The sequence below is a fragment of the Syngnathus scovelli genome, chromosome 9 (assembly GCF_024217435.2).
Source record: "Syngnathus scovelli strain Florida chromosome 9, RoL_Ssco_1.2, whole genome shotgun sequence".
In the NCBI taxonomy this organism is placed as follows: Eukaryota; Metazoa; Chordata; class Actinopteri; order Syngnathiformes; family Syngnathidae; genus Syngnathus; species Syngnathus scovelli.
Genome location: NC_090855.1, coordinates 1,331,041 through 1,348,431, shown reverse-complemented (window position 1 = coordinate 1,348,431; position 17,391 = coordinate 1,331,041). Strand labels below are relative to the sequence as shown.

The following is a 17,391-nucleotide window of genomic DNA, read 5'->3' as shown; positions in this document are numbered from 1 at the left end:
TGAGCGTGAACACGAGTGGGCCCAAAGGTGAGCACAAAGGCGGCTATTGTTTGTTCAAGCCTGAGTGTAAAAACCCTCGAGGAGGCTTGCTAGGTCGCCTTTTTCTTGCGCTATTCATCAGGGACTTTGTTTGCTCTCATTAAGAATGTACACTTGTCGCTGCCTCATCATTGCTAATGATTGTTAGCATTCAATGACATTATTTAACGGCTGCATATGGCGGCCATACTTTCCCCACCGCTGTGTGTTTTTGTTTTTAGCATCCGAGCTAGTGTTTGCATCTGATGAACTTTTGTTAACCTGCCTTGGCGCTTGCCCCCCTTTGACCCCGCCATCCCCACCCTCGGCCGCTTGTGCCGGCGTCTGCTCGAACAAATTGGCGGTGGCGAAGAGGCAGATGGCAAGGGCGAGGAGACGGCTTGTCAAAGTGTTTTTGCGCGGCGGTGGCAACACGTGTCATAAATTCTTCTTCCTCCTCCTCCTGGCACGTGCCGACACACCAGAGACACGCACACGCCGCCCCGCATCGGCATGAACCTCACGCCAACATCACCCAGCGTGTCCGCACGTCAAACACGACGCTACGCCAGCTCGAACCTTTGACAGCTCGGCTCGTTAGGACGCGTCCTCTGAATGTAAACAAGCTCCTTCCGAAATCTTGTTTACGTTTTTGAAAATGACACACTGTTGCCTCCTGAGGAAAGGCGCGTTAATGCACGGAAAGTTTGAGACAGATTTTTTTTTTTAAATCAGCAAACGCACGAGAAGAGCTATAAGGCAATTTTTTTTTCCTGACTCACTCGCATAAAAAAAAAAAAAAATCATGATGATGCAAATCAATAAGCGTGCACCCCGCTTAATTGCATCTTGTAGACACGAGCCCTTACTGAACAGTAACCTTGCACACTTTGTTTTGTTTATGTTCGTATTCACTTGGATAATGAACAGATGTTTGGGTTGTTGTCTTTTTTTTTTTTCCATCGTATTGTAAGTTGCGCGAGTCGCTGCGAATCTGGACTATGGAATGTGTGCGGGGGTTACGTTCCCAGGGTGCTTTGACATTTTGTGCAGCAGCTGGGACTTCTTCTTGCCAAACATCACGTAAATAAGACAAGAAAACATCCTTGGAGGAAGAAGAAAAAAATGCCGTCTATGTGTAAAGAGATTTCAGTCTGCTGCAATTCTGTTTAGGGTGACAAATCTTTTTACTTATTCAAATTAAGTTGTGGGCAGACATGTTTTTTTTTGGAGGACATTTTGAGCCTTTGAGAAGGCTTCCAGGTCGCCGTCTTCACAGCCAAATATTTTTCAGACTGTGTTGACTTTGGCAAGACCGCCAGCCTCGCCTGGCATTTTAATTAGCGAGCGCGGCTCGTCATTGAGAGGTCCAATTAAACGTCCCGCGTCTCAGCTGGAGGGCCGAGACATCTGCGGCCGGCCTCGCATCGCATGGCCGAAGGTTTGGAGATGTCCGTTATGCTTCTTCACGATGAACAATTATTTTGATTAAAAGGCTCTTTACAGTCTCATCATGTGGTTTACTTGACACAGAAGTAAACACACATCCAGACTTTCTGTTTTCGGAGCGGCTTTTTGGAAAAATAATCTTTCTTTTCCTCAAAATCACTTGTCACCTTCTTCGGCGAATTGCAAGAAACCATCATTTTCTCGGCTGTCACTCAAGCTCCTCCCACCAGAGGCATCTTCTTAATGAGATTCTCCAAGGTCCTTCCGAAGGACACAAAAGAGTCCAAAATAGTTCTGTGAGGAGACGGACGGCACTGTTATGCGCCAGCCTTGAGGGTAACGGGAGACAACAGTGGCTTGTATCTCTGTATTGATCACAATTGATCTGCTCCAGGGTTCGGGCGACTAGAACCCGGGCGGCCCGGCAATCCCGTCCAACTGTTTGTCATTTGTTTGTAAAATGTAGTTGGATAAGAAGTTAGCTTCAAATGCTACATGCTAACGTTTGTTTTCATCGGTATTAACTGCCGATCAGAACATTTTAAAAGAAAAGTCGAACAAAAAATGACCATCTCCCGCCGTCGCAATCTCGTTAGCATGTGACAGACGCTCGTTAACTGCCGGTGTTAACGAGTGACTTGATTAGTGCGTCAGGAAGCAGCGGGCCTTCAAAGTGGGTGTGTAGAAAAGCTTCATCAAGTCTCATCTTATTTTTGGACTTAATTAAAATGGCCGACTCCTCGCTCACTGCATCCTTTGATGATTGGCGGTCCGGTCCCTCCTCTGCGTCTCTTTCCCGTCCTCATTTATCCGCTCTGCTGCCCGATGATGTCATCAGCCGTGAGAAGGTCATCGTCCGCTGCCGAGTGTCCCGCGAGGAAGATCTGTCCCCGTTAGACGCCTTTATCCTTCCTCCCGGAACGCCGTGCGATGCGCTAGCATAATTGGAAGCTTTTTTGGCGGCGGTGGCGGGCGGGCTCGGCAGTCGCGGCGTGGCCCTCGGACAATGATGAAGTGTTTCATCTGAGCAGGGGAGCGGGCGCTCGTCACGCCGCCGCCGTTATCTTAACGAGGCCTCTTTCCCGCCAAATAGTGCTCTTAGCGTGTACTCCTTTTCAAATTGTTTGTATGTAAGAGCAGCACTTTGTCAAATTAGTCCAAAGGTGGCGTTGTCATGACAACAGAGCTACGACTTTTAGCAAATAGCTACCGCTTACTTAAAAGCATCACGATAATCTGGCAGCAATTTTTGGCACGTGTCGAAAAATGATTACGATACGCTCGAAAAACACAAATCGTGGTCGGAACAATCCGACAATTTCAAAACTTTTCCCTCCTCCGTCATTGGACGTAGCAGTAATCAGGCTGACGTCCTTTTACCCCGCAGATCCAAAATACGCAGCCCCCCCGTGTTTTGTCAACTTTCCAAAACGTCACAGAGACGCTTTTAGCTCATGACGACGACGCAGGAGCCCACCCGGGGCCGCCCTGAACTCCGTTCGACCGTCGGCCCTGACACAAATATGAGAAAATATCGATCGGGAACGACGCTGTTGAGACTCTGGTGGTGGGTGAAGATACAAGAAGTATCAGGTGGTGCTTTTCACTCGCAATCTGAATTATTAATAAAAGGAGGCTTGGATGGTCACCGGACGGCGCCCTGAATATTTTAAAGTCTGAGCGTTACCGACGGGCCAGTGTGGATTAGGAGTGACGGCAAGCGCGGTGAATGCTCGTCCCTTTCGGAAACTAAATAATTAACGCGCGATGGCGGGATGAATAAGATTGAAAGTCTTCATCCATCCCCCGTCGCCAGTCGCTGAACTTTTTTTCCCCACCCTCCTGACAAGTGCACCAAAATGATGGACGACGTCTTCCCGCTCCGTATCTGTCATGTTCCGAGAGCCGCGTGCTACGCTATGCTAGCCGCGGTGCCTGCTTATTGATGCTCGGGATTATGCGACCAATCAGGGGAGACGATCGCATAAGGATGTCACTTTGAGTTTTAGTCTCCAGACTCCATCGGGAAGGCGTGAAGCGAGACTCGAACGCGTAACCTTTGGACAGAGGCAGACGTGCTAACGAGGCGACGGCACGACAATGCATCTCGGCGCGATAACGACCTGAAGGTCTGGCGTATGAATGTGTGCTTGGCAATAAAAATAATAAGTCTGCAGTCAATTTTATCTTCCACTCTTGGCCGGGACGACGCGGCCATTAAGAGTGCAATCAGAAGCACATTTCATCTCTTTTATCTTCCATCAGCTGCGGCCAGCAATGAACCGGTGCACCCGGGACGTGGCTACTTCCTGCTGCATTACATCAGCACATTATGTCGGAGCCTGAGCATTTTAGACCCTTGCGTTTATGAACTGCTTGTTGTCGAAATGAACTGCAGCGGTGCCTTGACTCACCAGTTTGCAAATCTGTTTCATCATAAAAATATAATATCATAATAAAGATTGGAAAGAAATACAACAAAGCTCCACATATTCAGTTTGGCATGGACAGGCTGTCACAAAGTTGTCAAAAAGTTAAAGGCTAACTCGTCTTTAACCGTGACCTGGAGAGCAGAAAGTAAAAAGTTGCCTGAGGGGGTGCAAGCTCAACGCCAGAGCAGGAAAACAACCCGTGACAGAACGTGGAAGGCGGCAGGACAGACTCTCCATTGTGAGATCGCCGCCGGCCGCGGCACCTCCGCTTATTTGCCTCCGGTCTCAGCCGCTCGCCGGCCGCTAGCATCTGTTAGCTTGGCCGTTGCACCTGCGACAGGAGGAAGTTTGCTAATTAGATTTCCAGAGGTTGACCACGCTGAGGTCCTCGCAGCAAATTGGAAGTGGGGATCAGGGAGCGCCGGCCAATAATTGGGAGCACAAATCCCTCGCGGGCCACGGCGGCGGAGCGAAGGGTGTCAGACGGGGTGTCGCGCTTCTAGTCAAGCTCCAATTACCCGACTTTGAAGGCGCCTGCCGCATATCCACACCTGCAGACTGGGAAAACGTTGAGAGCATCCAGGCCTTTTCAAGCACTCGAGCCCCGCCAGGGAGTCGCTCACCTGCCTGAAGAAAAAGAAGAAAGAAGAAGACAAAAAGCACAGTAGTGGATTTCCGTTCTCAAAGCTGCATTAACATTCCCAAAGACAACTGACGCCCAGTCATCCATTTTTTTTCTCCTGCCACTTGTATTCATTAGGTTCAGGGATTGCAAAAAAAAAAAAAAAATCATCCTGCTTTAATGAAAGAGTGAGGAGCTGTCGCCAGATGACAAGGGAGGGGTCGGGACCCCGCACATCATCAGTGCCACTCTGCCGGCTCTCGCGGGAACGTCGCTTAACCTCCAGCCGCCGCGTTGACAGTCGGTCCCGTCTCCGAGTCGGCCGGCGTCATCGATCTTGCGCCGAGCTCCCCGAAGCCTCCATCTTAGACTTGAGCTCCCGTGCGAGATCTTCCCGGACTTGACAGCGCGAGCTGACTGGAAAAGCCAAATATCCTCGAAGACAGATCAATAAAACATCTACCTAATGTAGCCGTAACATTAATTAGGTTTGTGAGCTCGTTAAGCAGACATTAAATAAGTGCCTACTAATTCAATGAAGGATTTTGACACGGTGGAGTAGTGGTCAACATGTCTGCCTCGCAATCTGGGATGGAAAATTTGATTGTTTTCGATAAGGTTGATTATGTCTTGACGATGCAAAAAAAACGCCTGTGCTGTCTTGATGTTATTCATCGACTCTTTTTTTTTTTTTTCCTGGGCTGAGCTATGATGTCTGTTTTTTGGCCTGAAGTCGACAAAGCAGGATAAATCCAAGTGAAGAATCTCTTTTTGTGCTGTGAAGCTGATGCAATGTTTTGTGTCTGGCGGGCAGCGAACGGAGTTGGCGGCTTTTTACAGAGCCGAGCTCGACACGAGATGAACATTTGTGACAATAGCGGTTATTTTTATTATTTTTTGTGCCGTGGAATGCTAATTGTTCAATATTTATGAGAGCAGGTCGACCAGCTGACGTTGCTCTGCTGCATTGTAATTATGCAACAGCTTTGATGTAATTCATGGCACCCGCAAAGCTATTCTTCATCCCAGATGCCTTCGGGGCGAGAGGCGGGGCCACCCACAACTGGTCGCGGCTAATAAATAGTTTTTTTGTCTTTTGTCAGGTTGGCGTCATGTGTTCCTGCTGAGTCGTCACTTTGGGGGGTCACCATGAGGCGGACGCCGCCTCCACCCCACAGTTTGCTACCCTCGCCCCTCCCCTTCCTGCTACTGCCGCTGCTGTTGCTGCTGGAGACCGCCGCCTCCTTGCCGCCTCCCACCGGAGCCGCCGCCCCTTTCCCGCAGGACCTGGAGCCCATCAGCGTGGTCGGACGAGACGGTGAGTACCGCTCGCTAGTTGCCGGGGAAACGCCTCTTGACGCGCTTTGGTCTGTCTCAATTGAAACTTTTCCCCCTTCAACGTAACGCCGAGATACCATAGGCCGGCGCATAATCACTGCTTTTATCGAAGACAGCCCGGGTTGTACACCACGGGGCGTCATCTTTGTAGAGAAACACACAAGATGCGACACACACTCACAAGACCTCACACATGTACAAGGGCACACGTGTGCGCACGACACGTGTGTGCTGAGAGGCCACGTGCATGACATGAACACAAAGCCGATTCTTCAAGATTTTGTCTGATGTGCACAACAGCAGCAGCGAGCCTGCAGCAACAAAACACAACAAGTTTACATATAGCTTGTTTTCCTGTCAGTTGCATCTAAGAGAAAAAAAAAAAAAAACACACGAGTGACCTTTATAACCTCAAGTCGTAAATAAACATTGACTAATAATAATTAAAAAAAAAATCTGAAAAATCAGTGCAGCGCACTCACGATGTGACTAATGAGTAAGATTTAAGCTCACATTGCACTCAAGACTTGTAAATTCGTAAATTTGGCTCTGACAGCACCAAAACCACAGAGCATCACAGTCAAGCGGACACAAAAACCGCCGCTGACCTCCGTGACCTGCTGAGCTCTGAGCTAGCCTCACTGTTTTTTTTTTTTTAAACCATGAAATATTTAATATATATATTTAATATATATATATATTAAATATTTTTGAAAATATATTTAAATGATTAATTTTGACCGCGCGTGCAGTCCTGCTTACACCAAAAGGAGGAAGAACGTGTGTGAGAGTCCCTCAAGACCTTTGGTCTTCGGACCCCACATCACGGCGCTCGGAAGTGACGGACGAGGCCTAATGGATGGGCGAGCGATGTCGTTGCGAGCGCTCTAATGGATCTCGGTGGAGGCGCGGGCCGGCCATTAGCGGAAGTAGCGCTGTCTGGGCTAATAGGGGCGGCCGGCGTAATGAGAGCCATTTGTCAGCTGAGGGTCCGGCAGGTGACGCCTCCGCATCGGGTCCCCTCCGATATGGAGTCCATAAAAATACTCACCGAGTCACTAGGGAGTCGCAGAGGCCACGTTTAGACCGCTCGGTAGATTTGTCAACTTGGGAGGGGAAGAATTGAAGCGGAACTACAGAATCGAATGGAAAAAACTACAAATATGGCTGATGAATCGATTCTATTGAGCAATTTGACTTAGTTTTGTTTTTGTTTGTCCAATTGTAATTCAGTCCAAGCTGCCATGAAAGTGAAGAAGTAAACTTGCACTTCTCATCTTTGTTGTTCTTTGATCAGTCGGAGCAGCAATGCCGGTTCAGAACCCGAGATGGATTAAAATCCAAAAGCGCCGGCCGGTTCAGGTGAAGGTCCGGGCCTTGGAACCACTTCAATCTTTATAGGCGGTCGATTCCAGACGGGTTTCGGAAGGGAACCCCCGCTGGGAGAATCATTTGTGTTCATTCAATGGTGTTGCCTTTTATGGCTCCGATGGGAGCTTCCGGAACTTTTGCCACTTTGGGCTCTTCCTCTTCCCTGCTTTGAACAATGTGTGCACAACTTCCAGGATGCAAAACAGTCTGTGTCACTTGTGTCCTGTTCAACGCCTTCATCTTTTTTTTTTCTTTCTTCCTTTGTAAGTCTTTTTTTTTTTTTGGTCCTCTTCTTCTTTGTCTTGTCCTTTTTTGTTTTCTGTGCAAGCTTTTTTTTTTTCGTTTGGCTTCCTCTTATGTATATTTCCTTAAAGATATTACTTTTCTGTCATCGTCTTTGTTTTCTGCAAATTCAGTCTTCATCTTCATCCTGTTCTTTGTTTTTCCTCATCTTTGTTTGTCTGCAGAATGGACCTTTTTTTTTTAAATTAGAAAAAAAATCATTCTCTTCATTGCCGTCTTAGCAAACTTGTCTTCATCAGCCTTTTAGTCTTTCTCCTTTTTTCCTCATCTTAATTGTTAAATAAATGCCCTTGGAATATCCTAATGTTCTCCTCTTCTTTCTCTTCGTCTACCTTACACAAAGAAGTCCTCCCGTTCCTCAATTCCACTTGATTATTATTTCCTGCATTTGATGATGATGTTCATTTGACAATAAATCAGACTATTAATTTGGAGTGTTTTTTTTTTCTCTCTCTCTCTCTTCTCTCCAGCTTCCTACTTGTTCCCCAGTTTCCAAGGCTTGACAGAGGACAATGACACGGAGCGTCTGGGTCTGGACTTCCAGAGAATGCTGAGGATCAACCACATGCTCTACATCGCCGCACGGTCAGTCCGGGCCGCGAGGTTAACTCTCGTCGTGGGCAAAGACTTTTTATCTGCTCGGATTCCCAGCGCTAAGCTAATTGTTCCCGGGTGTTGGCTAATAATTCCACTTTTCTCCTGATAGATGGTTACGAGAGCTAAACATGTGTTTTAAATTTTCTTTTGGTACAGTGACCCTATTTCCATTTGCTAATTTGTGATTTTTTTCTTTTCATTGTGTTTACTGCTGCAACAGTGAATTTTCTCATGTTTATGAAAACGTAGCGACATGCTAGGCTAACACGTGTTTCTGTTCCAGGGATCACGTTTTTGCCATCAATTTGGCGGCCTCCACGGAGCAAATCCTCCCGCAGCAGGTGGGAACGTTGGCCGCCGCGTCGTCACGTGATCTCGCCGCGCTTGTTTTCTCAATCAGGCGCAAACGTCGCCGTCTCGTTATTCCGCCACGGGAGCGTTCAAGTGTTTTCCAATCATGGAATCCGCCGGCTCAGAGCTCCACGCGCCGCCCGGGAAACCGCCCTCATTTGTCAAACATGATTGGACTTAAATAAAACGCGGCGAGCGGCCCACCGCTGCCGCCGCTGCCGCCGCCTCTTTTGTATTGAGATGAGCGGCCAAGATGGATGCCGCCGCCGCCGATTATTTTGGCTGGTCGCATGTGCGCGCATGCTTAACAATAGGCAGAGCTAATCCATCTCCTGATTTCTTTGTTTGTCTGTTTTTTAGCTTAGCCTCACCTTAGCTTGACGTCTTCTCAGTTTAGCTTCTTGGCATTTCCTAACAGGTTTTGTCTGTTTTCTCAGAAGCTGACGTGGAAGACCAAAGACGTGGATAAGTGCACCGTGCGAGGGAAGAACAGCGTAAGGATCTCATGCACAGTCTGGCACCCTCGCTTACATGCATTAACGGCAGATTTGATTTTTTTTTTCTCCCCCTCTGGGCGCCAGGACGAATGTTACAATTACATCAAAGTTTTGGTACCCCGCAACGATGAGACGTTGTTCGCGTGCGGTACCAACGCCTTCAACCCGACATGCCGTAACTACAAGGTACCAACACGTCATTTGACGCCAAATCGTCGAGTGTTGGCGTTCATGTTTCTGTCACGTCGCGTTATCAGATGTCGACTTTGGAGCAGGACGGTGAGGAGATGGTCGGTCAGGCTCGTTGTCCCTTCGAGTCGCATCAGTCCAACGTTGGGCTTTTTGCAGGTAAGTGGACATCACAAAATGGTGGCGGCGGCGCACTGTATTTGTGCAAATGTCTGGCTTTGCACCACAGGAGGCGACTTCTACTCGGCAACCATGACTGACTTCTTGGCGAGCGATGCCGTCATCTACCGCAGTCTGGGCGAGAGTCGCCCCGTGTTACGGACTGTCAAGTACGATTCAAAATGGCTGCGAGGTGAGCGCGTTGTGTCGCCGTTGTCCCTGTTGTTGCCGCCACGATATGCAAAGTCACCCATGTCCGTCCTCCCCTCGACACCAGAGCCTCACTTCCTGCACGCCATCGAGTACGGAAACTTTGTGTACTTCTTCTTCAGCGAGATCGCGGTGGAGTACACGTCCCTGGGCAAGGTGAGACCCTCGTACACATGGTCGCTCGGCACTGGCCTCTTCTTTTTTTCTTTCCGTATTGGATCCTGGCTCTCTGGCGCCCTCTAGGTGGTTTTCTCCAGAGTGGCGCGCGTGTGTAAGAACGACAACGGCGGTTCTCCTCGAGTTCTGGAGCGCTACTGGACGTCCTTTCTAAAGGCTCGCCTCAACTGCTCCGTGCCGGGCGACTCCTTCTTCTACTTTGACGTGCTGCAGTCCCTCACTAACGTGCTTCAGATCAACCGCCGGCCCGCCGTACTCGGCGTCTTCACCACGCAGGCCAACAGGTCGGTATCACGGCGACCGGTCCAGGGCGTGCCCGCCGATTCTTTTGCCAAAAGTTGTTTTGGGTTGACTCCAGCTCACCTGTGACCTGAAATGTGAAAGTTTGTCTGGTCTCTCACCCATCTTCCCGCAGCATCACCGGCTCGGCCGTGTGCGCCTTTTATATGGACGACATCGAGAAGGCCTTCAGCGGGAAGTTCAAGGAGCAGAAGAACAGCGAGGCGGCCTGGACGCCCGTCCCTGACGAGCAGGTTCCCATACCAAGGTGATGATGCTTCCTTAGCTTAGCCTCTCCTGAGCTCCTTATTAGCTTAGCATTTCCTCTCCTTCAATTCTCCGTAGCCTGTTTTTTAGCAAAGTATCCTGTTAGCTTAGCGTCCCATGACCGCGCTATGGTGTTTGTTCCCAGGCCCGGCTGCTGTGCCGGCGAAGGCTCAGCTGCTGACTTCAAGTCGTCCACCGCCTTCCCCGACGACACGTTGACCTTCATCAAGTCCTACCCGCTTATGGATGAAGCGGTGCCGGCCGCCAATAACAGGCCACTCTTCACCAGGACCACCAGCAGGTACGGCCAGGAGCGCAAGTTCTTAAATGTCTCTGCCATGTGATGGGTTTAGAGTTGTGGAAGCTTCTCGGAAAACAGCAGCGTACGAAATAGCTCAAGGTGCCCTTCAGTCTTTCACTTTAGCCGCTCCATGAGAACTTGCCAATGTGCAGAAGCTTTTATTGAAAAGACCAGCAAGCAGGATCGATGTGGGGTCTCGGAAGGGAGGATTAACAGGTGAAGGGGAATGAGAGCGAGATGGTGAGGCTTGAAGATCTGATGATTGATTTCTTGGCGTGGGAATAAAGACCCATACCGAGAAAAGTACAAGAAGAGCGTTTCCCAAGAACGTTCCAAAGTGGAACAAACTCATTCCAAGATGAAATCTAGACATGATGTTTGCGTCGTCACAGGTTCAAGTTGACTCAGATCGCAGTGGACACATCGGCGGGCCCCAACAGGAACTTCACAGTGATCTTCTTGGGTTCCGAGGACGGCCGAGTCCTCAAAGTTCTCACCAGCACGGATGGAAACAACCAGACGCTCAGCACCACAATCTTGGAGGACATCACGGTCTACAACCCCAACAAGTAAGAACGGAATATTCCGCCTGGCTTTAGCAGGCGGCCGTTTTGTTTTCTGACGACAGTGCATCAAAGTTTGTTCGACTTGTTCTCGCCGTGTTCTCTCCCAGATGCAACGTGAGGGTCGAGGAGCGTCAGGTGTTGGGGATGGAGCTCGACCGAGACCACCACGCCCTCTTCGTGGCCTTCTCAGGATGCGTCATCCGCGTGCCGCTCAGCCGCTGCGACGACTACGACTGCAAGACGTGAGTGGCCGCCTGTAGCCAATCAGAAGCCGGAAAAGAGTGAAAACAAAATGGCGGACAACAACAATGAATGGAGGACAAGTGGAAAGAAAAAAAGTTTGAATGACACGTATGCTTGTTTTTGTATGCATCACTTTCTATTTTTGGGCGAGGAATGCTCAACTCCATCAACCCCTCGGAGCCCCCTCCCCCCCCTCTCGTTTTGATTTCTCCTCCTTCCGGGAATTGAAGTCCCATCGCATGCTAACATCTCAGCAGCACGCACACTTTCACTGCCAGATTGGATCCAGCTGATTGACTAGTCGCCAGTGTTGGGGGGGCATTTTTTTTAAAGGGGGAGGGCATAGTGGAGCAACACCGTACACACATTTGTAATTAAAACGTCTTTTTTCTGCTGCTCTGTCTTGGGTGGCCCGCAGACGCTGCCTGTCCTCTCGGGACCCGTACTGCGTGTGGCTGAAGGCTGGAAAGTGTGTCGCCGCCACACCCGGATCCAAGTAAGTCGCTCCAATGTGTTGGCACCATTATGACATCACAGTGACATCATCAAAATAGACAGAAATAGCCGACAACTGGTCAGGCTGTCGATCGACGGATGTACATCGCAACCGGCTGATTTTTCCACTCCACGTTGTGAGCGGCGTTTCCCGGAAGGCCACTTTAGTGATGGAAAGAAACGACGGTCCCACCAGCGACTCGCTGAGGTTTTTGATTTACGAGCAGTTTGGAGAGCGCGAGAAGCGGGCCAGAACATCCGCTGCACGTTCAACTATCCACACGGAGTCATAACAAAGGAGGTGACATTTTTGGAATGTCAGCAAAGAAGACGACGTGGATTTGATCCCAACATCTGCTTTGGATCTTCTTGTCGTCTTTTTTTGGACTTGTGAGGATCCGAAAGCGTGAGCAAGCGAAGCGCTGACAATGGAAACACATGTGACACAGGTGACATAAGTCTCCTGAAAAGTTGCGCTCGTGGTTGCCGCGCAAGCTTGGTGACATCTTCAACTATTATTTCACCTCTGCTTTTTATTCCTGTGACAAAGCTGTCACACGGATGCTGGAAGCTCAACTTTTATTTTTCAAGTTGAGTGTGACGACAACTCTTCTTTTTTTTTTCCTCCCTCTTTGTGGTGCTCTGCAAACGCTGCTCTCCTTCGCAGTATATAAACAAACAAAAAAAAGTTTTGTCCAGAAACTTTTACTTTTACAAGTCACAGCAGGAAGTGTGAACAGAAAATGACAGCTGGTTCTGGTGTCGGAACTTTTTGTCTTGATTGCCCACCTGGCTGGCTCAGCCGGCAAAACATCATCACCGGTGATTTTTATTTTTTTTTGTACAGAAGCGAACTGAAAAAAAAAAAAAAAGAAATCACCACTCAAGTTAAAGACAAAAGACTGACCATGTTACAGGATGTGATGTCATCATATTGCACTTAAACATGGATGATTATAAGAGCGTCACCCATGGTCATATTCCGGAATTAAATTTGTCATTATGTGAATAATAAATAAATATAAATGTATACATAATATGTATAATATATAATTCAGTGCATTTAATTGTGTGACTAATGATAAATTTAATTATGTCAAGAAGGTTGGTTTTTTTTTGTAGCTGACGTTTGTGATTTGTGTGTCCACTCAGAGGTGCCTTTGAACAGGACATAGAGAACGCCGCTCTTCTCCATCCTAACACCTGTCACGGTGAGTCGGCCATATTGTTTCCTCAGGACATTAACATAAGGCCTATTGAACGCGCCGTCACAGGTGTCATCTCGCGGCTCGCTAGTTAGCATGTACTCGCTCGCCTCCTCGTCCAATCCCGGAGTTTGTCTTTTTAATTGCGTGGAGCTGACAAGAGTCAGTTTGTCGTCAGTCGGCCGTGAAGAACGTTCCGGGCGAGAGGCTTGTTTTTTCCGTCCGGCGCCGAGACACATTACACACGTTTAACAACGTCGGCGTCTTTTGGCAGCCGAAAGGAAAAACAAATGTCAATCATGTCAGCTTTTGCCACGAGATAGCAGACCCCCAGCCGTTACCCCCTCCCCTCCACAACCATTTGCATGAAGCATTAGCATGTCCCAGTTGTGCCGTGGGCGTGCGTAACATTTTTTTTTCCCCAGCTCCTCCTGTGATCCCATCTCCAAAAGTGCTTTTAATCTTCCCGCTTGGGTGACGCGTTTGTCTCAAGTGTCGTTTCGAGCGCTTCCATGCGTCAAGCCGACAACAATAACACAAAACAACAAAGGCGACAACAAAGAGACGAGTCACGGCGAAGAGCGGGAATCCTTGACGGGGGAAAACTAATTGTAAATGTTTTCTTTGTTTCCCCATCTTCAGATGTCCTGGCGACCACTCGGAAGCATAACACGCCTCTGGACTCGTCTTACGGTTAGTTCACACGTTCCCTTACTTCCTCTCCGCAAATGGCCATTTGTTCTTCCATTTTCCAAACGCCGCCCGAAACTTCCGGAATCTTTCATTCGGACTGCTCGGTGACAGCTTAAACATGGCGGCCGTTGTCCTTAATGGCCTTTATCCCCGGGGAACGCCATCCCCGTCATGTCTCATTTGGCTCACCGGCGCCCGCGGCGTACTCAGAATGGAGTATCGGGACGTGGCCGAGCTGGCCGGCCGGCCGGCCGGCGCGCCGATACGACCCGAGAGGCCCCGAAGGGAAAAATTGTTAACGTTTGTCACAGCCTGTCTTGGCAGACGCAAAGCCACATTGTGGGCATCCATTTTGTTTCTCTTGACTGACCGCCAACAGCACTGAATGGCCGCCAACACCACTGACCTCTATAACACAGCTGACTTACTGCACACGAGCGTGGCTAACGACTAACAAGATGGACTGACCGCTAACACGACTGATGGACGGCTAACGCGACAGACAGATTATTAACATGCTAACCAACTAACCGCTAATCCAACCAAGGCTGTGTTTGGAATCCTTCCATAATCCGCTACCTGGGCCCTCTGTCGTGAGTTTACTTAGTTGCAGTGCTGTTTTCGTTGTGTATTGTAATGAAATCTTTGCCTGCGGACTTCCATACCTTCACTTCCTGGAGGCGGAGTTTGCGCTACGCTGTAGCTTTGATGCTGCGGCGCGGTGTTTGATACCCGCCGTATGCGCGCTGATGCTCGTCCCGCTTTTGTCTCCTGAAAGATTTATCGCGCTAACAAAGCTGATGGATGGTGTGAGGCCTCCACTCGGCGAAGCGCCTGACGCCATCTTTCTTCCACTTCCCGTCATCTCAACAATGGCCGCCCCGCAGAGAGAAAGGCGGAAGATAAACACCCACCGGCATATCCAATCAGATAATCCTCCATTGTGTGCGTCGTGGCCATAGAAACAAAAACCTTCACAATAAATCAAAGGGAAGCGCAGATGGTGACGTGGCGGGATGCCGTCGTCTGGCACGCCACCAGCAAGATGACAAACCGAGGCCTTTTTTCTCCCCTTAAGAGCCATTTAGCACGCTGCTAACAGGAGGGCGCTAATGATGCTATCAAGCATGCAGCGTGTCAGCAGGACAATATGTCTGACATTTGACAAATATTCCACCCGTTATAGTTGAACTTTCTTTCAAACAGAAAATGGAAATCGAAAGTGACTGGCTGCTCCCGGGACGAACGCAACTGATGGCTAACGTGGCTGACTGCTAATTTAAGTGGTAGCTCACACGTCTGACACGACTGAGCGCTAAAACGGCTCTAGCTAACAGCTAGCGGCATCGCACTCATGTGAGCTGGCCACCAACTGTGTCGCCATGCTAACTTCTAAACATCCTGTCAATCTGTTATAGATTGATTGACAGATGAGTGTACACAACCGGGCGTGTATCTGAACGAATTTTCTCCCGAATCAGGAAGTTGATTGACGAGTCACTAATCAATCACTGTGTTGCCCCTCCCCCTCCTGTTCCTCCCTTCGCTGCAACCACAGGGAAGGCCACACCCACAAGCACCGGCCCGTCCAATCATAAGGAGGCAGGTGACCCTGAAAGAGGTCCAGGTCCGGAAGGCCCTCCCTACGAGGGGGGGCAAGGGTCACCTGACTCGGAGCCAATCATTGTGGAGATGGAGGGTAAGGGGGAGGGGCTTATATCCACGAGGGGTTTGCGCTGCTGGGCCCCCATACGGCTGACTAACACAACAGCTAACACCAGTGACCCGCATGACTAACTAACTAATGCGACTGACTACTTAACACGACTGGCCATCACTGCTAACACAATTGACGATAACTTAGCATAACCGTGACCCCGCACTCGTCTTGACCATTTGACAAGCGGGAGCCGACCGGGTGCAGATTGCTGACTTGAGATTGAACACTGCAGTGAAAAGTCTGACTAATGTTAGCTTGCTAACCATTACCACCAGCACAAACAACCACAAAGTAGGAAGGTTGTGCCCAGCAGATGGCCTCAAACGAATTCCTAAAGAATATTTCATCTTTTTTTTTTATATAAATATTAATAAGTTTGGCGGGTCACAACGTGGTCTGCACAGAAGCGCTGACTACAGTCTTTAATATGCAAACGTCCGTATGGACCAGACGTTCATTAAATATGAAAAACCTGACCAATCAGCAGTGACGGAACCGGGTCACGTTGCCAGAACCACACGGAATATTGGAAATGTATAAAAATGTGATGATACGAATTTTTTTTCCACAAGCTTTGACTTTAAGAAACACTGCGGCTGATTGGATGCCTGTGGGTCATGTGACCAAGATTCAGTAGAAGGATCTGCTAATAAACAAATTTGTTACATAAATACATGCATGTACACTGCACATTAGATTTTTTTTTTTTTTTTTTTGACGATACCGACTGGGCCCACAGTGCTGTCCGTCACCCGCTACCCCTCTCCCACCCTGCCTGACCTGCCTGCTTCCCCACCCAGCATCTAACCCACCAAAATGTACCCCACCATGAGCTCCCCACCTCAAAGCTGCAGAAGAAAACTTCCCGCGTGGCGTCGTATTCCCGCTCGAGTCACTGGGAAGTTTGCTCCAAAAGTTCTCTGCTTGCAGTCGTGCATGCGTTGTCATCTAAAGGCGTCAAACACAACATACGGCCTATTCCGTTTGAGGACGCTGACTCGGCAGTGAAGGCGGCACAATCTCTCAGATTTGTGACTAGGACCGACGTGACTGACGGCAAACACAAATCAACGCTAACAGAACTGATTCGCCGTTCGCAGGTGGCTAACACAACCATGCTAACAGCGCCGACGAATGGAACTGACTGCTAACACGACGAGCAGCGGCCAATCAGAGTCCAGCGCTCGCATTCGATCCGTCATTGTTGGGTTTTTTATGTTTTTTTTTGCATCAAACATGAACAAATGCTTTTGTAAAAAAAATATTGAAGGAGCTCATCGATTATCTCCCACCTGAATTCAGTTGGTGATTGTGCGTGCGCGTGTGTGCGTGTGTCGGGGAATGAAAAGGTTTGGCTTTGCTGTTAGCTTGGCGGTGTTGCGCCGCGATTGCATGAGCTCGTAAACAAAGCCTGAGGCGGCGGCGCTGTCAGGATGAAGAAGTCATTAAGGAACAATTACACGCCCTCTTGAGCTCACACTCACTCCCACTAATTACTGAACTCTTTTGACTTTATTAAAAGAGCAAGTCTTGACTAGAACTTGAGCTATTTTTTTTTCCCTCCAATGGACTTCACATGACATCACCGCCTCTCAACGTGAGATTTTTCATGAGCTCATTTCCGGTGACTTTGGGTATTTGTTTTTGGACTTCTGTTTGAAAATCTTGGTGATTTGGTCAGAGCACAAAAACAGCAAATAGTTAAGTTTCTTGATCATTTTTTTATTTGGTAAACTTGCATGCTTCCAAATCCCATTTGAATATGGATCACTGCCTACGTGAACATCCAGAAACACGATTGTCGACCCCGCCGTTTTGTGGCCAACCGTTTGTCGTCTCAAGGACTTTCCGTCACTGAGAGGAAGGAAAACCTCGCTGAGACACTTTGTTGATGGAAAGCAGAAAGACG

The 17,391-nt window shown here is 48.9% G+C and overlaps 1 protein-coding gene across 2 annotated transcripts in view; it reads left to right on the top strand.

The window, feature by feature from the left end:
- The window catches only part of sema6cb (semaphorin 6Cb), a 46,971-nt gene that overhangs the window by 25,619 nt on the left and 3,961 nt on the right, over nt 1–17,391 (top strand). Inside the window, exons 4-20 of one of the 2 annotated variants that reach the window (XM_049729311.2) lie at nt 5,625–5,839; nt 8,004–8,118; nt 8,414–8,471; nt 8,919–8,975; nt 9,063–9,164; nt 9,236–9,326; nt 9,397–9,519; nt 9,604–9,692; nt 9,780–9,997; nt 10,129–10,260; nt 10,405–10,560; nt 10,953–11,129; nt 11,234–11,368; nt 11,788–11,865; nt 13,017–13,075; nt 13,712–13,762; nt 15,321–15,461. In XM_049729311.2, the coding sequence (XP_049585268.1) occupies nt 5,671–5,839; nt 8,004–8,118; nt 8,414–8,471; nt 8,919–8,975; nt 9,063–9,164; nt 9,236–9,326; nt 9,397–9,519; nt 9,604–9,692; nt 9,780–9,997; nt 10,129–10,260; nt 10,405–10,560; nt 10,953–11,129; nt 11,234–11,368; nt 11,788–11,865; nt 13,017–13,075; nt 13,712–13,762; nt 15,321–15,461 (1,951 nt within the window). In that variant the 5' untranslated portion in view covers nt 5,625–5,670. The remainder of the gene's footprint in view (nt 1–5,624; nt 5,840–8,003; nt 8,119–8,413; nt 8,472–8,918; nt 8,976–9,062; nt 9,165–9,235; nt 9,327–9,396; nt 9,520–9,603; nt 9,693–9,779; nt 9,998–10,128; nt 10,261–10,404; nt 10,561–10,952; nt 11,130–11,233; nt 11,369–11,787; nt 11,866–13,016; nt 13,076–13,711; nt 13,763–15,320; nt 15,462–17,391) is intronic. The other variant, XM_049729312.2, reaches the window with a different exon arrangement.